The sequence below is a fragment of the Pelophylax lessonae genome, assembly GCF_965119305.1.
Source record: "Pelophylax lessonae genome assembly, chromosome: 8".
Lineage (NCBI taxonomy): Eukaryota > Metazoa > Chordata > Amphibia > Anura > Ranidae > Pelophylax > Pelophylax lessonae.
In genome coordinates this window covers 41,233,801-41,255,977 of record NC_138775.1, presented here as the reverse complement: position 1 = coordinate 41,255,977, position 22,177 = coordinate 41,233,801, and the positions used below count along the sequence as shown (strand labels likewise).

The 22,177-nt window shown below is 41.7% G+C and overlaps 1 protein-coding gene across 1 annotated transcript in view; it reads right to left on the bottom strand.

Annotated features, from left to right (window-relative positions):
• The window catches only part of FOXP1 (forkhead box P1), a 1,279,200-nt gene that overhangs the window by 260,577 nt on the left and 996,446 nt on the right, over nt 1–22,177 (bottom strand). Inside the window, exon 7 of the mRNA XM_082265551.1 lies at nt 10,471–10,563. Coding sequence (XP_082121677.1) covers nt 10,471–10,563 — 93 coding nt within the window. The remainder of the gene's footprint in view (nt 1–10,470; nt 10,564–22,177) is intronic.

Genomic DNA, 22,177 nt, shown 5'->3' with positions numbered 1-22,177 from the left:
CCACTAAACCTTACGCACAAGCTGCTGATATACAGAAGCAGTTAATATTACCATGTAAACTATATAGCCAAACGTTTGTGAATACCTGACCATCACACCAACCTATATGACCAAAGGCATGTTAACAACCCTCAAAAATATTGAGTTCAGGTCTTTCTAATTACCTACCTCCAACCATGGGATAAAAGTTTGGAGAAGGCCCTTTTCTGTTCCAGGTTGATTGTGTCCCTGTGAACAAAACCAGCTCCATAAAGTCAGAGTTTACTTAAGTTGGTGTGGAGGAATTTATGTGTCCAGCAGACAACCCTAACCTAAACCCTACTGAACACCTCTGAAGTGAATTGGAAGGAATAGAAAGCAAAGTCTTCTCATCCAACATTAGAAGCTGGCATTACAAATGCCACAGACACCTTTCAAAATCTTGTGGAAAGTTTTCCCAGAAGAGTGAAGGCCATTATAGCCACACAGGAGGAACAATCTCTGTATTTATGTACTGTATTTACATATTTAAGTAACAGCCAGTGGTTTGGAATATGATATGATACAAGGTCATACAGGTGACAATCAGGTGTTTGCAAACTTTTGGCCATATAGTGCATGTTCATTAACTGTTTCATTAACCTCCCTGGCGGTATGATTGTTTCGGATTTTAGGTGGTGAAAGCGGTACCATTATTTTGCATGTAATTCTTGAGAATGAGCAGCCCAAACCAACTATTAACATATGATTTTTTTTTTACTGTGCGTTCTTCTTTATAACATCTCGTGTTTGATAAAGTTTGAGACACAAAATCATAAATTATAATATAATAAAAAACTATAAATAAGTTAAAGTATGTATGTATATATATATATATATATATATATATATATATATATATATATATACACATAAAAAGTACAGTAAAACTGCAGGAAACGGCACTGGGGGGCAATGTAATGTGAATTTATTTTATTTTGAATGGTATCAGTGTGTTTGGTGTGTTTTACATTTAAATTTGCCGCCGGTTCCACCCCCCTGCAGGAGACGGAAGCCGGGGCACGGAGAGGATCGGGAGGAAGATCCGCCGCCGCATACCGCTGAGATACATCGCTGGATCCCGGTGACAAGGTAAGAAACCTCTTTTTCAGGATCCAGCGATGCTTCTGGCGGTACCCCGTGTGTGGCTCGGGGTTACCGCTTTTGGCTCTGAAATTTAACCCCGAGCCACGCTCGGGAATACCGCTAAGAAGGTTAAATTACACCCGTCATAGGAGAAAAATAAAGACTGCTACTGCTGGTCTATTTCTAAAAAATCTAGTTTCCAGTAGTGTCTGGTTCAATACTTCTGAGTCAATGATCCAGAACAAGCATGCAAAAAAAAAAAATATTCTAAAAAAAAATTTAAAAAAATCTGAATCTCTACTTATTTTGGGTCAGTGAATTATAAAGTATAGTAGCCAAACCATAACAGCCAGGCAAGTAGAATAAACAGAAGAGGGTCAAGAATGACAGCTTACTTTCTCATACAGGTGTATGTCTGTTTCCATTTTATCTTTTATTATTCCTAGCTAGGTCTGATTTACTTTAATTTAATACTTAAAGTAGAACAAGGCAAAACTTTTTTTTTTCTATTTTGGATAGCGCAAGGGAGGGTTATAACCCCTGCCAGTTTTGGTGCCACCTGTGTCCCACTGGGGAGATTTCCCTTTACCTTGTGTCCCATAGCTAAACAGGAAGTGGTAGGAAAATAAAAAACAAATACGGGAATCCCTGGTTGTCACTAGGGTCACCAAAAATAGCATCCCTACTGGAAGATTTTACCTCTTTTCTTGATCTGGTTAATTAATGTTTTTGATTTATTTATTTTTTTCACTTTGACTTTTGGTGATAATAGTCACCAGGACAATTAGAGGGGGTGAAGCTCATTATAAGTGCAATCCGTGCAATAAAATATACTGTAGCAAGGAGATGGAAGTGCCGTGCTCCCCTTCCTCTCATTTTCCCACTCACCAGCTTTACATGAAAATATTGCCTGTAGTAAAAGATGCTCCATGAAGCTTCCTGGGTGGAGTAAAATGCTTTAAGGTGACAGTGATGTCACTTCCTGGCTTTGGAACAATAACCGCAGTTTGTACAGCTGTTTTCCATGCTTTTACCAAAAATGTGTAATGTGAGTGGAAACCTTTTACCTTAATAAAAGCTTTTTTAATTTAAACGGTATTACGCTACAAATCTCCTATTCTCCTCCTACCCTTTACTGATGGAAATGTGAGGAAGAGCAAAAGAAATATCTATAAAGACACACAGGCGATATTTTCATAGAAAGCTGGTGAGTGGGGGTCACGGTACTTCCATCACCTTGCTTTATTTATTGCATGGATTGCGGCACAAAAGATACACAGCAATTTATGGATTTATAAACTTTTATTTTATTTTTTCAATGGTGGAATTTTCATGTATAATAATTTTCAATGATATTGTATGTTTCATTGTTGCCAAATTTTCGGTGGCAAAAAAAATACACACAGAACACAGACAGCGCAGGGATTTCATTATTTCATGAATACTTTAAGCTTGCCATATATGCTACAATTTCATTTACATCCACCAGCTGCTTTTCTGATTGTAGATCTAATAGCAATAACACAGTCCAAGAGTCTCCCAGACTGGTTACCGCAAAGGTCTCTTAATCTATACAGTTAATGAAAATCTCTGCACCCATTTAACTCCAAAGACACACTGGTAGGTTATTTGGATCCTGTATAAAATTAGCCCTACTGTGTATGTATGTGAGTTAGGGACCTTAGATTGTAAGCTCCTTGAGGGTAGGGACTGATGTGAATGTACAATGTATATGTAAAGCGCTGCGTAAATTGACAGCGCTATATAAGTACCTGAAATAATAATAATAATAATGTATCTAAATAAAAGTGAGACAAGGAAAAAGTGTCTAACCCAGTGTCCATGTGCATTTTCAGAACCAAACAATGATGCACGGAATCACTGCAGGGTCACAGCTTAGGGGAAGAGCCATGAGCTATTCATGTAATCACTTACAGACACTTAATTTGAACAAGTGGAGAAAGGGAAGTTAATGATTTATTTATAGATGTAGTTAAAATATTTAAAGCAAGTAAAAGTTAAAGTGGCCAAGTTGTAAACAAGCAGTAAAAGAGCTTTAAAATAAGCAAGCACTCACCTTTTTAGCTGCACGTACTGCAAAGTAATTCCTTCTCAAAGATCCTCAAATACTTTGAATTTGGTATCAGTCTAACAGCCAAACTGCATTCACCCAGAAGCAGTAAACGAAATTGTGCCAAAACGCGTGATTTTGTGCACACTGACAAAATGCGTAAACCGGCCTGTTGCGCATATGGTGCCATTCATTGTTAAAGGCAACCTACAAGCACAATCAAGACCCATGACAACCGCAGCAAAATGCATGGTTAAAAATGCAAAGGTTTGAAGCTCAAAAAGATACTTGAGCTTCTTTGCAGCATTTGCCATGTGTAGGGAAGCCCATTGAAATGAATAAGCGGACCTATGCATGCAGCATGGCAACACCCGTACACACAATGTGCTACTTAGTGTGAATAGTGGCCTAGAATCACCTGCTGTGTATATAGAAGGATGCCAAGATTCTGCTTTCATAGATAGGAGCTTAGATTTCAATGCTTGTGATTAACTTTAAAAAACAATTTCCCCTTAATGCCTATGGAGAGAGAGGTAAATGAAGGCTTGTTTTAAAGTGCTTTTACTGCTTGTTCAACATATGTAAATACTTATCCTGCATAGTCTGGGTATAGGTTCACTTCAACCATTTCATAACTAGCCTGTAATACCCCTTTATTACCATGTGGGTTTTCAGTTTTTTTGTGATGTGATAGCTTGACTGACATTTACTTGGTCACGCAACAATGTACCCAAATTAATTGTATACATATTTTTTTGGATACAGACAGAAACTTATTTTGGTGCTGTTTATTGATCACTTTATTTTTGTTTTTTTTACACTATAAAAGATAAAAAAGCCCAAAACATTTTGGTAGAAAACGTATGAAATAAAAATGCTGGGACAGCACATACTCTTCTCCCCAAATGACCCCAGTTTGGAAAGTAGAAACCCCAAGGAAATCTCATTTTTTGCTACAAATTTCTGCACATAAAGAAAATGCTGGTATATAAGGAGGATCAAATATGAAGTTTGGTAATGGTGCATGAAATGTACAGGTTATACACAGAGGGAGGAAGAGGTGTAGGGGGTAATGCGTGGATGTTGGTTGGGGAAATAACAGTCCACCGTTTCATCACTGATATGTATACCACAGTAGAAAAGGTAAAAGGAAGCAGGTAAAAGTAATGAGTTGCATACTATTGCCATCCAGTAAACAATGAAGATGTGCTACATTTAGAAGCTTCACCCAATTTAACAAATTCTCTGTCATCCACTGCAGACCAATTTCACGGACCATCTGAAAGGCTCAGCAGGACGAGTAGAAGGATTCGAATGACTAATGCCTCGTACACACGCATCTATTATTACCTGGGAATTTTCGGCCAAGGTCCGATCGGCCGATTTTCGGCTTGTTAGTATGATGCTTTCGACAACCGACTCCGACTTTTCGGCCGAATAAAATCTGGTGTGCAGGCTATAAAATTTTTGTTGGCCGTCAACACAACGGCCGATTTTCCGTCAGTCAGTACAGATTTCGGCAGACAAAAATCTGATGAGCGAGACTGGGCATGCTCAGAGAAGAAAAAACACACGGAAAGTAAATCAGCACATGACATCACTTCTGAAGTAGATTTTTGTTGGCCAAGAAAATTTGTGTGCAGTCTAGGCACATTCCAACCAACAAAACACCACTCTGGACAAAAGTCGGACGATCGGTCGGCCGATAATCGTTGCGTGTGTACGAGGCATAAGTCTGTGCTTTGTAACTTCCTGTCTATATGCTTATTGCTTCACCAACCATGCTTAAGCTTTCAAGGCAGGCTTGAATCTGATTGGCTGTAAGTATCTTTCTTTTTACTGTATGTCAGAGGCAGGAAGACGTCTGCACTTCAGCAAGTGTTCAGTTGTGCTCCAAGATTAATCAGATTACAGAAGAATGGGAGTGGGGTGGAGTGGTCCACTACAGCAGGGCCCAGACAAAAATAAATTCTCCAAGAAGGTTGGCTCCCTTTATGCATCTCAAGGATTAATTTTCAGTTTTGAGTGGAGGGCAACCTTAGAGGCCATTCACACCTATGCAAAGGTTTTAACCCGTGTCTGCCTATTCATTTCCTGTGGGCCCCTAAAAGGAAAAAAACATACTTGATTCACTTTTGGTTACTGCCAATATATCCATCTATTGTAGTGTAGTGTTGAGGAGTCAGGTGCCGTGCTTTGACATGCAATAGGTGCCCATTATCAAAGAATGGAATGTTTCTCCAAAATGCAAATTCAATGCATAGGTATCAGTCCAGCCTTACTGAGTCACGTGACCAGTTACTTTCCCTGCCTCTGTACATATTCCAAATGCTGCACAGTAACAGTACATAAACACATCAGAGGAATTTATTCGCATTTGGAAACTTCACTCTGTTGTACTTCTGTAATGACTTTTCATGTTATAATTTTTAAACATCTTAACATTCTTTGTGAAATTAAAAATACTGCTTATGGTGTATCCATGCCTTTAAATTATCTGCAACGTCAAACCTTAAATTGGTTTTCCTTGGTGTGTCTTCCTCAGTATGTCATAGCTGAATCAAGAAAAAAATTGCTCCCAAGATTTAGCAGTGACTTTGCTGGTTCTGCTCCCACATGATAACTGAAAAGGGTGGATAAACACACCTAGTTTTAGAGAGTCTTTGGTACCAACATACACTGCTCGGCCAAAAAAAAAAAGTCACCACCAAAAAAAAAGGTCACAAACTCTAATATTTAGTTGGACCGCCTTTAGCTTTGATTACGGCACACATTCGCTGTGGCATTATTTCGATAAGCTTCTGCGATGTCACAAGATTTATTTCCATCCAGTGTTGCATTCATTTTTCGCCAAATGATGGGAGAGTCGGACCACTGCACAAAGCCTTCTCCAGCACATCCCAAATATTCTCAATGGGGTTAAGTTCTGGACTCTGTGGTGGCCAATTCATGTGTGAAAATGATGTCTCATGCTCCCTGAACCACTCTTTCACAACTGAAGTCCGATGAATCCTGTATTGGTCATCTTGGAATATGCCCTTGCAATCAGGGAAGAAAAAATCCATTGATGGTAATAAGCTGGTCATTCAGTATATTCAGGGAGTCAGCTGACCTCATTCTTTGGGCACATGCAGTAACTATCCAATAGGATAGTTACTGCATTCTTATGCCTCGTACACACGCATCGATTATTGGCCGGGAATTTTCGGCCAACGTCCGATCAGCCGATTTTTGGCTTGTTAGTATGATGCTTTCGACAACCGACTCCGACTTTTCGGCCGACAAAATTCTGGTGTGCAGGCTATAAAATTTTTTGGGCCGTCAACACAACGCCGATTTTCCGTCAGTCAGTACAAATTTCGTCAAACAAAAATCTGATGAGCAAGACTGGGCGTGCTCAGAGAAGAAAAAACACACGGAAAGTAAACCAGCACATGACATCAGTTCTGAAGTAGATATTTGTTGGCCGAGAAAATTCGTGTGCAGTCTAGAGCACATTCCAACCAACAAAACACCACTCTGGACAAAAGAAGGCCGATCAGTCGGCCGATAATCGTTGCATGTGTACAAAGCATTAGTTTAGTTAGTTGCTTAGTTAATTCCAGGTGGTGACTTTTTTATGGCCGGGCAGTGTATTTAGTGATTTTAACAGTTCCTCTTTTAAAATAATATTCAGCTTTTTAGTTAGCTATTGTTCTTTGATCCAGGGAATGAAAAATATATTACAGGAATTATGATAGCAGCAAACTATTTTGTAACTGATTTCTATTGGACATCCTTGGCCACGGGCCTGGGATCTGAACAAGCGCTCCAACGTGTAGTTAAATGTCAGACTTGACGATACATCCATCTATCTTTTGCTTTCTAAACTATAAAGGGTCGCTCGTTCCTCCTGCACAACATTGGGCTGTGTGTAGGTGACGCAGAATGGGTTTATCTGGTAGACGCAGAGTGTATTTGGCAGCACTCGGCTCCGGCTGAGCCAGCGGGATTTGATGTATATGTAATCTGTCTCCAAACACTCGCGGCTTCCTTCTCTGTGTGATAAATTGTTTCTTCTGCAAATAAACTCCTCTTACAACAGACAGGTCAACTATTTCATTTATCAGTTTGGGGCAGCAGATTGTTACGGGATCTTAAAACATTTGCTGTTTATTCTGGGTTAAAGACGTGTGGTGGCACAAGAGACACTGAAAAAAGCCCAACACATTATTTAGAATCTATCTATCTATCTATCTATCTATCTATCTATCTATCTATCTATCTATCTATCTATCTATCTATCTATCTATCTATCTATCTATCTATCTATCTATCTATCTATCTATCTATCTTTCATAATTAAGCCTCAGTAGGTCACAGCAATCACAGGACTTTAATCAGGAAAATATAAGTAAATAACAGACATTTAATAAGCCGACCGTTTCCACTGGGTTTGCTCCATTTTCACCAAGGTTTTGATAAAGGTGGGCTGAGTCCCAATAAAACATTGGACACCTTAAATGTCTGTTATTTACTTCTATTCTCCTTCTGCAAGTCCTGTGAGTGCCTTGACCTAACCAGGCTTATCTATTGCAATTTTGACCATAGAGCACCCAGCGGAATTTAACGAACATGTGTGGCGTCTACCGTTGACATTGTATTTTTCATAAATATGTAGCAGAAACCTTCATCTTTGCTATTTCCTATCACCCTCTGTCTCCTTTCACAGTCGGCATCCTCCTACCACCACCAGGACTAGTCATACCAGCAACTCCACACCATTACCACATCATGCCCACAATATTTTTCCTTCATATACCCTCCATGTTTATATACAGAGAACAGCTGAGCCTAGAGCCCCACACAGCACCCAACCTCACCCCATACACAGCTTTACAATAAATTAAATGGCATGCGCCTTATGTTGCTAAGTGACACCAGTATCCCAGCCTTGTCTATGGGCTGTCATAGGGGATGTAACTCTGGCAGGGATCCTGAACACATTGTATCTGACTCTTGTTCATCTCCCAACACAAACCAGCTTTCAGCTTTCCTATTCTACTGAAAGCTCAGGTACAATAAGTGAGAAGATTGCCTTGGTAAATATCTTAAGGACTTGCTTTGGAAGAGGGAATTGGTGAGAACAACCCACACCACACACAGAACGATGACACAGATTGTCATCTCACACACTGATGAAATTCACAACCCTCCCATGGAATAAATTGTTTTATCACTTGTGGCTTAAGTATGAACTTGAGTACATAACTCCCCCAGACTCGTAATCCCCTCCGCTCCCCTATAACACTCATATTTTGCCCCATAAAGACAGCCAGCTGCTATGACCTATAGACAATACCGTCTCCCCCACCATAGAATTAGTTACACATCTGCCCCCACACATCCACAAATTGTATTTCTTCTACATGGTACAAACAGAGGTCATCCCTGGGCTGATGACACCTCCATACCAGACAAATTACTGCAATATTTATTTACACCCTGTGAGTTAAGAGATTTGATAACTCTAACCCCCCCCCCTCCCAATTAACAATACACAAGATCGTGTGGCCTAACTTCATTCATGGGAGTGCCCCCCTTTATTCACATACTACAGTATGAGCAGCACATTGGTTTGGACCAGTGGCCTTCAGTTGCTGTTCCTGCTTAAAGAGTATAAATCAATAGTCTCACCAGTCTACTTTCCAAAGTCAGAGCTAGCGACCCTGATTAACATGCATACAATATATCTGTGCACCAGAGTCCTCATCCTTGTAGTATACAGCTTACTATACCAGATGAACTCCAGGCAGATATAAAATACATAAACAAATGCTGATCTTTATTCAGCAATACACCCTAAATGTATGTTTAAACCATGCTGTGTAAGTATCTAAATCTAACCTATTATCAATTTTATAAAAACAAATTATACTGCGCTTGATCTGATAAAGAGATGGATTACAATATCAGCTGCTAGCATAGAAAAGTTGTGGTACCTCAATCTAGAAAACATAAAAACAAGGTATGCAGCGCTTGGTAAAGTAATCACAATAGTATGTCAAAAATCACAATGGTAAGTCAGTAATTGAAGTAATGGTGTGCACAGTACATCAAAAGTGACTATAAACGATAGATACAGTCCATAGGGGAAAGGAGTCCAATAGGAAGTCCAAGACACAAGTGTTGTAAAACAGGGCGTCCCTGATGACGTCAGGATCTGACGAAACCGGTAGGGGACCGGTCACGTTTGCCCTATGAACACCTTCCAGCGTCCATCTGCTTGAAGTTAGAGGCTACAGCTACCACACCGTCTTTCTGCGAGTTCCCCACTGGATACTGACTTCTGATGCTTTTTATCCATCGATCAAATGTGAGTGCCTTTTTGGCTTTCCAACTAAATAAAGTGTTTGTGTCTAAACATACTGCATTATGAGGAGTTTTTTCCTATTTTACATGCCATTGGTCCTTTAACACTCCCCTGAGAGGATTGGAGTTGAGCATTCAGTGGCATTTCCTGTTGGAGGATACTATCTACTTGTCCATATGTTGTGGTATGAGGAGTCCTTATCAAATAGCGTTTGAGATCTCTGTAATGGGGATTTCACTTTTGATGTACTGTGCACACCATTACTTCAATTACTGGCTTACCATTGTGATTATCAGTTTTATGCAGTCTCTATACAGCACAGCTCAGACTGAGGGAGGGAGAAGCAGCACAAGGTTCCCATCAGTTGTGCTGATAGAAGGAGAGAGTGGCATGATAGAGATCTTCTCCTTTCAGTGTTCAGTCACACGCTAGTGGAGAAGTGTAACTGTTCTGCAATAGCAAAAAATAGGGTATCCTTCCCTGTTAGATACGGCTGTGCTGTGTGGCAGAGCTGTGTATGTTTCAAAACGACATGAACAGAGATACAAATGCTTTAGCAGGTAAACCAGCCTTGTATGTATTCCGTCTGCGCATTCAGCTGTTTACCAGCAGTTCAGCTTAAAGTACCGAGGTGTTAAATGTCCACGCTATTCTATATGCACTAAAGCAGCAAGCAGTGAATCATTTAAGAGCTTTTGTTAAGAGCTTATGCACAATTTCCTGACAGGTAATACATAGCATCAGTCAAGCTAATTTTTTTATAACGCAGGTAAAAGACTTTACATCTATCCTATTGATGAAGATCAGAGTGAACAAAGCTTACTCTATCATTGCCATAGGACATAACAGTGACCAGCAGCTAGTCTTGTCACCAGCTTCACTCGCACACATCTCAACATCTTTCATTTTCCAAATCAGCATCAACGACAAGTTCTCTTCCTACCTGTAGGGGTAGTTGCTTGTCATTCCTCTTGTGGGTCTTTACTCCACTGACTTGCTGCTGGTGTATTAATAGCTGCCGTGCAACTTGAAAAGCCTGAAATGGGGAGGAAAAGAAACAACACAAACATGTCAGTATAAAGTGACACACACACCATATGACAAAAGCAGCACTCTATAACCGGAGGATATTTACTAATATATAACAATCAGACCTATTCTTGGACTAAGGCCCCTTTCACACGGGCGATCCGATCCGATCCGCCCGTCAGTTTTTCAGATGGACCTGATCGGATGCTCCATGCATCCCTATGGGGTAGCGGGTGTCAGCGGAGACATCTCCGCTGACACCCGCTGCTATCCGATCCAATCCTGTCCGTGAAATCCGGGCGGATGGAAACCCTATTTTCCATCCGTCTGGAGAATCGGATTGGGATCGGATGAGAACGGACAGGCGGTACATTTTCATCCGATTTCCCTATGGAGGACAGCGGGGATCTGACAGCTCCGTCTCTGCACACAGAAGAGACAAAGCTGTCATCCGCCTGCTCAGCGGGGATCGGCAGATCGATCCCCCGCTGAGCAGAATGGACTCCGTCGGGCGGTTCGCTCGTGTGAAAGGGGCCTAAATTACACTACACTAAGCAAACCTAAATCCTATGTAAACTCTAATAATGAACTTCTCTTATTTGATCCCTTTTGGTCTGTTAAATATACCACTGATAGTGATTCGTTATATCTGTTTGTTAAGAGCAAAAAATCTACTCATCCTGCCAGAAATCAAGTAATCTGAACTTCCTGAGGTTTTTTTGTCTGTGCTACAGTTATCAGTTAACATTGTTCCCAATTCTCTCTGTAGACTACAGAACACCCCCTGCTGTGACGAAGAGGGGAAGGGGAGCTGTAGTCCTGTCCTAGGCTGACAAGGCTTCTTACTGCTCAATTGATATATTATAGTAAGTCGCTCTTGGAAAGGAAGTGCATTATTTATTGGCAAATAATAAAGTTAATGCAACACAGGATTGGTAAGCTGCAATGCATAGTGGCAAAAAAGTATGGGTTTTCTGCAGTAAATTGCCATAAAATGTGACCTCATGTAATCTAATCCTCAGCTAAAGCTGGCCATACATTATGCAATTTTCTTATTCAATTTCCTTTAGAGTTACCTTCAACTATTTAGTGCAAGGACCTGCCTGATTACATACAAATTGAAAGTGTTTAGGCTTGGCCTCATATTATATGGTTTTGGTAAACCTAAAGGAAGATTGTATAAAGAGAATTGTTTAATGTACGGCCAGCTTAACTCACAGCAACAGACAAGCAAAAAATGCTTAGGTAGATAACACACAAACACTTCTAATGTCTCATGTTTTTATTTAACACAGCTAAAAAACATTCACAGTACCGAAAGAAAAAGTAAGTGAACTCATGGCCTAATTACTTTAACAAAAGCTAATAGGAATCAGTAGTTTGCACATCTGAATAATAATAAAATAATGAAATGAGTTTGGATGTGTGGTTTACAGTTACTTTGGTTGATGAAAGACACTTAAACATTTTAAGATCGCTATTCATAAGAAGCATCAATTGATTTCAAACATGCCTCACAAAAAGGAGCTCTCTAAAGACATACGATAAGTGGCAGGCGGTCAATAAGGGGTGCCGCCACCCAAGTTTGCATGCGGGGCACCGGACTAATAGCTTTCTATGAGCATGTGATTAGAGCATGAGGCTCTAATTGGCTTGTAAAAGGTTGTCCTCTGGGCACAGAGCACTGCACCCTGAAGCCTCCCACTTGTGATACAAGCAAATCAATATTCTCCATCGGGGTTAGCCGGGTAGAAGCTGGGGAAGCCACGGCACTGGGTATCAGGGAAGCTGTGACCACTGGAGGGCTCCGTTTGTGGGGTGAGGGGGTGCAATGAAATTGCACAAAGCGGCCGCGAACCTCCTCTTCTCAGGCCCTCACCGGAGCTCCTGGCCCATCCTCTCTGTCCAGTGCCCCATGTAAAGCAGCTTCCCATGGGGACACTTGTGCATGCTCGCTCCCGAGCCCCATTGCTGTGTCTATTGACAAAGACAGTGGGACGCGGCCCGCCCCCCTCTGTCACTGGCTTTGATTGACAGCACTGGGAGCCAAACGCACGTTACGTTAATGCAGGAAATGCATTAAGGTAAAAGATTTTTAGGCTTTAGAACCACTTTAGGGTGGTTAAATTAATGCATTCTCAGCATTTAAAAAAAAACCTCCCCATTACTTGTCCCCCACCCCCCCCCCCATTCACTTACCTGCCCCCTCTCATGATCCAGCGTTTTCCCGTCTGCAGCCCCCCTCTCCCATCTTAGTCTCACAGCAGACAAAGGCAACAGCGGGAGCCATAGACAAATCCTGTCAGTGGGGGGGGCATGGTTGAGACACACATGGTTGGACACACACAGCGCGGCTCGGGAGCAAGTCCTTATGGGTGCCCCCTATGCACACAGCTTGCAGGGATGGAGGGCACCCGAAGGAAAGGATCAGGGGAAAGCCTCAGCAAGGGACCCCAGAAGAGAAGGTAAGGGACCGCTCTGTGCAATACCAATGTACACAGCAGGTAAGTATAACATCTATTTTATTTTATTTTTAAATATAGACTTTACAAATTACTTTAAAGTTGCTATTTGCATAAGTATTTGCATGCTCCCTTGTCCAACATGTTTAGGCCTGACCTGCCAAGAAGTGGAAGGACTACAGAGCAATTCTGAGAGGGCAAAAGCTGCATGAAAAGGTTCTATATAACATGTTTGGTTAAACATAAAGGGTTTATTTGGAAATGTTTGCAGATGTACAAGAAGGAATGATAGTAAAATAAAGAAGGATTAGAGATAGATATTTAGGAACATTACAATGTATAATATTTGTATATAAATGCAATGAGAGAGAGTTAGAAATTTTCATTAAACAAGTTTTTCACTTTGGTTTCCTGTATTCTCCTATCCGAGTTCAGTGAATATCTTTCACTAGCGTTGCTGGACTCTCTTTCAAGATGACTGCCGCCACCAACAGCAGCTATAAAGTTGTGCAGAAATGGCCTATTATTATTTATTGGGATGTTACCCAGAGTCCATTTGAAGGCATTTTACCAAATGACTCCGCTAATCTTGGCTGGGTCCTAGTGGACTGTGCAGGACATTAGCGCTGCAAAAGTCATCCGATATTGTACAGGCAGATGAGCCAGGGCCTGTACCGCAGTCATTTCACACACATAAAACTAAGGACTTCATCACTGAAGCAGGACAAATCCTCAGCCCGGGCGGAGGGGTCTGTGTGGGCTAGGAGCATGTTAAAAAAAAAAAAAGGTAGCACTGCGGCCTAATTAAAATGTCTAATACTGTTTTACTATCAGTAACCATTGAAATTACAAAAAAATAACCAATTAAAACTTATATCTACAGTACTTTCCATCAAGGCTAGGGCTACACGTGTATTTCTTAACAGCTAAGTAATGCCACTTATATTGCTAGTAATTCATCGCTAGGAGTAGCAAATGATCCCTGAGCAGGTGGAACAAAGGGTTACATGTTGTCTTAGATAAAAAAAAAACTAACTAACATATTTTAGTGATTAAACACACATGATCGCACAATAATCCAGTTTTGAGCAATTGATCACTACTAAGCAGTGTCGGATTACCAACTAGGCAGAGTAGGCACTGACCTATGGGTCCCATACAGTTTAGGGCAGGGTTTTCTCAACTCCGGTCCTCAGGGCACACTAACAGGCCAGATTTTAAGTATTACCTTGGGGAGATGCAGACTAGAATACTGCAGTCACTGAGCAGCAAATGATATCACCTGTGATGTATTTCAGTTTTTTCGCAAACCTGGCCTGTTAGTGTGCCCTGAGGACCGGAGTTGAGAAACACTGGTTTAGGGGACCCACGACAATGCATCAAAATAATATTGATTTGATCTTGAAAGAAAATAACAACAAGCTTTCTTAAAGTGTTTCTAAACCCAGGACCCTTTATCTCTATATCTGGCCTCCCAAAGTACACAGAACATGGAAATGCAATTATTTTACTAAATATAAACTGCTAAATACCTCATCAGCAGTATATAGCAATCTTGTGACTTTTATCAGTTCCTGGTAACGTTTGTAGGAGGAGTTTTCATACTGCATTGAGTCCTTCCTATCAGGATCCAGGACCCCTGACCCTCTGTCTGGACAGAGCTGATCACAGGCACTCCCAAGAAAAATAAAACTCTCCAGCAAAACACAGCAAACTGAGCATGTGCAGCCTGACTCCAAAGGCTCTGTATTATCTGGACATGTTCTGGAGTCAGTGGAAGAAGGGGAGAATCTGTGCATGCAAAATAGTATAAACCCCTTAGGTTCCACAGTGAGTATAACAGCCATGCTTTACTGCATATACACACTGATTTTACTGTTGTGGGTTTAGTAATACTTTAAATTTTTTAAAAATATAGAAAAAAAATAAATGAAAGTGTTACAAAACCCACAACAGTAAAATCAGCCTGTAAAGGCAGTATAGCATATACATCACATTTTTCCTTTGCAGCTGAAAGTTTTTCTTTTCAAATAAACTTTTGTTTGTAAATACTTTGGATGCATTAAGTGCCGGTTCACATTTCTGAAATGCGGGAACGCTGCGAATATACAACGTGTTACCTCATCGCATCCGCACCCCTGGCAGTACACACTGCCATATGCGATACGCTGGGGGTGTCAATTAAAAGTTAACGACACCCCCAGATCAGATCGCATATCACAGTGTGATCTGAAAGTTCGCACAGAATCGGATCGCACCCACCATGCGATCTGATTCTGCTGCGGACCAAAAAAAGGGTCCTGTGCGAGTTAGGTGCGATTGTGGTGTAAATTCAGCCATGCAAACTGTATGGCTGAATTTGCACCGCACAGAGATCCCATGTAATTTTAGGAGCAGTGCGCTCCGAATTACATGCGATCTCTGTGATCGCACAAATGTGAACCGGCACTCAAATATTGCATTATTTTTTCCAACCTCTTGCCAACCACGTAATGCATATATGCGGTGGGAAGAAAATCGGGTTTTATAATGCCTAGACACTGCACATATACACCCATGGCGGCCTAAGGTTTTGTGCTGAGTGCATGCTCACTGTGTGCTCCTATTTCACTGTCTGTTGCGGACAGCTCTCGGTCACAGCTTCTGATTGGGAGTCAGTGGGTTGGCCCCCTGATCATGTGACCGCTGTGACAGCCAATAACACCAGTCACACGATAAAGAAGACCCGGCACTTCCTGGGCCTTAAAGTGATTGTAAAGACGCTGGTCATTCCTGAGACTGCTATGATGGAGTAATTTTAATATGTATTGATGGCTCTATATGTCTATATGTCATTTTCACATTTTTTAAATTGAAAGGGCCCTTTCACACGGGCTTTCCGATCTGGTCCGCATGTCAGTTTTTCAGGCGGACCTGATCGGATGCTTCATGCAGCCCTGTGGAGCAGCGGATGTCAGCAGAGACATCTCCACTAACACCTGCTGCTCTCCGATCTGATCCTGTCTGTAAAATCCGGACGAATGGAAACCCTATTTTCCATCCGTCTAGAGCACAGGTGTCAAACACAAGGCCTGCGGGCCGAATGCGGCCCCCCAAGCCATTTCATGTGGCCCTCGCACCTCTCCTGCAGCTGCAGCACCCCCTTGTCTCTGCCCCCACCTTGTCTCAGCAGTCGGCAGCAGAGGACAGAACTCCTTTGCCAGATCCTGTGCTTCTCTGTACTGCTGTAGAAAGGCTCATCTTTGCCCACCCCTTTCTCAGCAGTCTGCAGCAGAGAGGAAGGCAAAACTCCTCCTACAGATCCTGCACCTCTCTGTGCAGGCACAACACCACCTTGTCTTTGCCTCCCCTGGTCTCAGCATTCAGCAGACTCTGTAAGTGGACTCCAGCCCTCCTCTAGTCCTCCTCAAGACCTTGCACTTTCTTCTTCCCAGATCCACCCGCATCTTCTTCCTGGCAGTAGCACCAGGTAAGGGGCTGAATTGTGATGTAAGGAAGGGTTGGGTGACTCTTGACTTATGATGGTGGGGGGGCTCTTGACATTTCATGTAAGGGTGTAAGGGGGTGTGGGGTGCTCTGGACATCTAACCTTACAGATATAACCGGCCCTTTGAGGGCAACCATGTTGCTGATGCGGCCCGCGATGAAATGGAGTATGACACCCCTGGTCTAGAGGATCGGATAGGATCTGATGATAACAGACAGATGGTCCGTTATCAACCGATTTCCCATAGAGGAGAGCGGGGATCTGACAGCTCCGTCTCTGCACACAGAGCGGAGACGGAGCTGTCATCCGCCTGCTCAGCGGGGATTGGTGGATCGATCCCCGCTAAGCAAAACTGAGTCCGCTGGGCGCACCGCCCCTGTGTGAAAGGGGCCTATGTCTTTTCCGACATTTCTATCATGAGGCCCATTATTTTACTTTTTCATATCAGCAGTTGAGTCCAAACTAGACTAAAGCCCCGTACACACGATCAGATTATCGAACGATCTGTCGTCCTTTTTTTTGTGGCATGCTAGTCTGATGTGGAAAGTGAAGAGGTTATTTTCATACAAATTTTCCCGTACGACAGAATTCTACTTCAGAAGTGATGTCATGTGTTGGATTGTTTTGTATGTGTTCTTTCCTCTCTGAGCATGCCTAGTCTTGCTCTTAAGATTTTTTTTCCGTCAAAATCTGTACTAATGAGACGAAAATCTGACGTTGTTTTGACGGACGACAAAAATTTCATAGCCTGCACATCAGGATTTTGTCAGCTGAAAAGTCGGAGTTGGCTGTCGAAAGCACCATACTAACAGTCCGAAAATTGGCAGATCGGTCGTCGGATGAATTTTCCCTACAGATTTTCTTATTGTGTGTACGGGACTTAAATTATAGAACTATTCAGTACATGTTAGCTCTGTACTTTAGTACATTATTTCCTTCCAGAGGGTAGCGCCCTACAATCAACACCATAAAAGTAAAATGCCAGGTTAATGTTTTTCCGTTTTCAATATTCAGAATTGCTGTTGTGTAAACTATTCATTGACTAGGGACAGTGATATGACTGCTGACCAAACTGGTTTTAAAGCATAATTACGCTTTTTTTTTTTTCTAAAAAAGACAATCCCCTCTGGATGATCTATGACAGTTTTAAGAATTTTAACAAACTTTCCAGCACAATGGAAACATTTTCTGCTCTGAATAGCTGTTTATTTCACCATGTCCTTTCCAGACTGATTCTGAATGGGAAAGACTATTTCTCATCACCTGGTGCACTCTCAGTGTTCTAATGAGAAAAGTTGCATCCCACTTAGTATTTAAAGTGTTACTAAACCCACAACAGTAAAATCAGTCTGTATATGCAGTAAAGCATGCCTGTTATACTCACTGGGGAACCTAAGGGGTGAATCATCTGCATTGTGTAAAAGGGCTGTTTAATTCTATCCTCTCTGATCCTCCCCTTCTTCCACTGTCACCAAACCATCTCCTGTTAGAACAGAGGCTAGGAGACAAGCTGCACATGCTTAGTTTGGTGTGTATTGCTAGAGAGTTTTTTTTTTTCTTGGGAGAGTGCATGTGATCAGCACTGTCCAGACAGAGGGTCAGGGGTCCTGCAGCCTGATCGGACAGTCAGAGCAGAATGAAAACTCCACAAGCTTTAAGCAGACACTGATAGAAGTCACAAGACTGATCTAACTGCTGATGAAAAAAGACATTTAGCAGATTTATATTTAACTAAAACGATTGCATTTCCATGTTCTGTGTACTGTGAGAGACCAGATATAATGAATGCAGGGTCTGGGTTTAGTAACACTTTAACCTGTGGGGAGTATTTCACCAAAGCTGAAATTCCTATTGCCTAAACTTTGACTTGTATGTAAGTGCAGGCTTTTGGGAAAATCAGTCAGCCAATCACACAAGCAGGAAAATTACATTTCTGGGGGCATTTCATACACAACGCCCCCAGGCTGCCATATTGCTTTGAATTTTACAGAAAATCAGAGTGGCTGCAGATTGAAAAGGAAAGGTAAGGCAAGTTTGTCTGACTCTTGCCGGTGGCCGCCCCTGGCCATGCAGGTGAATGTGGTGTAACTGACAGCCTACATGTCCTGCATGAAACCTAACTGAAAACAAAAATACTATAAACCATAAAGCTAAATCCAGTCATAAAATCATTAACATGTTATTACCCTTCAAAAGTCCTTTTATATGTTTTTAAATAGGAACCTTTTTTAACCCCTTCCTGCCGCCACCTCCCAGCCCTTTGAGTGGATCTAAATGCCGGGAGGCCGAGACGGGTATTCTGATCATGTAACAGCTGTGATTGGCAGCCACAGTGGTCACATGGTCAGAAAGCTCCTGATTGCAAGTATGCATTGGGAGCATTCCAGTACCCGTTTATTACTGTGCTGGGAGTGTGCATGGAGAGTGCTCTCTGCACAGTAGAGTGTTTACCTAGGGCCACATATATGCAGCCGCTCACCATTAAAGCCCCCCCCCCCCTACCAAGAGGCCGCATTTATGCGCTAGGTCAGCGGGAACTGGTTTAACACCTGGTGAACCTGCCATAAAAGTCACTGTACAGACAGTTCCTGTTATAGGAGGACAACGCTCTGTCCCTGGCTGCAAATTGTGCCCTTGCATTGTCACATGTGCTTCCAGATGAACCTGTAAGAGGGTATGCTGATGTTCACTGTGCAGGCATGGTCAACTGGCATCAGGAAGCTGATCCAGACCAATGGAATGCAAGGGCCACTGGGAAAATGCATGCAGACAGAAAGTTTCTCAAGGAGACAGCAGAAGAACAGCCGCACTGAGACACAAAAAAATGATGAAACAAAGGAGGAAACTGAGTAAAAGTCACAACAATTGTTTATGACAACCAGTGCTTTAACAAGCTAAATGACATCCACCTAGGATTAGGATCTAGTTTAACAAATGCATGCCTTTAACTTTTAACTTTTTCCAAAAGTATTTTTTTTTTCCATCTTTTGAAACCCTGGGTTGGACACAGGTGATGGGACTTTCCTTTTTATTTTTGCCAGTGATTAGGAATTCTTGAATCAGTAAAATTTCACTTCAAGAATAAACCCATAAAAAAGAAAAGACAGCAGGTAATGGGATTCGCATGTCCTCACCCACAATTAATGAGTTTTGGGTGGATTTGGATTTTATAGCGTAAGTCAGGGCCAAAAAAAATATATTCAGTGTACCTCTTCATGCACCTTTTCACACATTGTATCCCTTAAAAATCCTGAAAATATCCATTGATCTGCCAGAAATTCAGTGTACTTCTTGCTTCCTGTTTGGGCTGACAACACAGTGCCGCTGCTGCACTGCAATTCCCACCAGCAATCTCAGCATTACTTGCTGGACTACAGAAGCCTGCCTATCCCCACCCCTCATTGTCTCCCTCCACATGCATACTTTAAATTGGTTTCTTTACCAGCAAAACAATGTTCCTACCTTATAACCCTCAAGAGCTCACCAATACACTGTGTGTAGAAAGGGGGCTCTTAGGAGATGTAGTTCTGGGGGGCATGCCTACCTCAAGAGGAACTGACCTAGAGAAAATTGCTGATCCCTGCTCCCAGAAAAATGTCACATGCCTGGTGATGAATAACAAAATGTGTTTCTCATAACTGGAACAAGGTAAGATAATAAAATAATGCTTGGATATTCTCTATAAAGGAAGAGGGAGGTTTGGGGTTAAGTCTGGGTAATGCCTGAATATACAATCTGCATATTTTTAAGCAAATAAAAAAAAAAAAAAAAGCATCTACACAGCCAACAAGAGTTATCCTTATAATTTATGGGTAGGGGAATGTGGGACTTTAAATGAAGCCATGATCAGAATATCATGCGCCTCCATCTCTGTTCAATGATAAAAGGAAGAGGTTGGGACTTTAAATGAGAGGCATGACCCAGCTGGTAAAATAGATAGTAACACATTTATTGTTGCATATGGGTACATGTAAAACATAACATGTTGCAAAATGTAAAGTATAAAAGAGAAACAAGTATGAGCTGATAAGTGATCCCCAAGTACAGGTTGTATAGAAACCGACATCGCACAATTGCATAAATACATTGGATTTGTGATCACTAAATAGTATGGTAGCTGCATCAATTAGGCTCAACGCGTATCGTGGACCACACTTCCACTTCCTCAGGAGCAGGCATATGATGCGTATAATGCAGCTCAACTTAAAAAAATATGGCGTTGAAGGTTGGATATGGCCATGGATGTCCAACACAGGAGCTGAGGGAGCACAAAGCGAGCGACCCAGGCAGGCACACAACACACCCAGAGGCAAGTAGGCTTGAAATTAGTATTTGTAGCAATGCAAATAACAGCGTGTAAGATACCAGACATTTCTCCCCTTGCAACAGGGGTATCCAGCTTTAGCAGCTACACTTGGCTGTATGCTGTGTCCACGACCAACTCTCTGGCGGCCTCTCCTTGCAATCTCCAGCAATCTCAGTGGTACCTAAGCCCAATCTTGATCCAGCGATGTGTACGAGAGCAGCGGCTCTCTCCCTCCTTACAGGGCAGGTTAAAAGCAGTGGGAACTTGTTTCTCTTTTATACTTTATACTTTACATTTTGCAACATGTTATAATTTACATGTACCCATATGCAACAATAAATGTGTTACTATCTATTTTACCAGCTGGGTCATACCTCTTATTTAAAGTCCCAACCTCTTCCTTTTATTCATATCCTTATAATTTGTCTAATATGTGCATTTCCTATAATCTGCGGCTTCATTTAGTGTCCATATAATTGTATTTTCCTGAATTACTGTAATCAGGAAAATTCTGAATTATAGCCACTAGAAGGAGCTGAAGATCATAGGAAATACAAATACTACACACATAGGATTGTCCACAGCAAATTTTCCATAAAAGACCCCTTTCATTATGATGGCCACAATTAAAAACGTCTTTTTCCAGACATGCTCCACCCTGCATAGTACACGATATATGTTTAAAAAAAAAAAAAAATGTAAAACTAAAATAGATCTTCCTTTTCTCTGCAATATTAATATAATAAGAATACATCTGAGGACCTGTTATATCTCTGGCTTGCTTAAAACCCAACATAATTACCCCTTTAGACAATACTATCGTGTTAACATCATGCAGATCCTCAATGATGTTATCGCGTGGCCACAAAGTTACACAGAAAGCCAGAACTCCAGTTCCTCTTTGCTACATAGACCACTTCCAGTCCAGAAGGCAGGGGGTACCCTCTTGTTCTTCTCATAGCACGCTGTATAATTAACCCCTTCCCTGCCCACATAACTAGGGACAGGGCAGGATTCCCAACACCTCCCCCCCCCCCCCAGCACATGACATCATTCCATCTCTCACGGCTTTCCTGCACGATCGGTTAAATGCAGGAAATTATACGGCAATTATTCCAAGTCAGAAATAGCTACAATGTGTAATATTGTAAATCGAGCTAATTGAGACGGGTAGATCCAGTAATCCGTGTAATTCTACTGTAAGTCTGCAGCTTAAGTTTTTGTTCCATGTTGTCTGGAGGTCATGTTTAAAAGCAGCAGATTAGAAAAGCAGACACATGACATCCACCTTGCAAGACAAAAGAATTCTTTTATTAGTTTCTCCAGCCTGCCAGTTGACTTGTACTGTATATAGTTTAATCTGTAG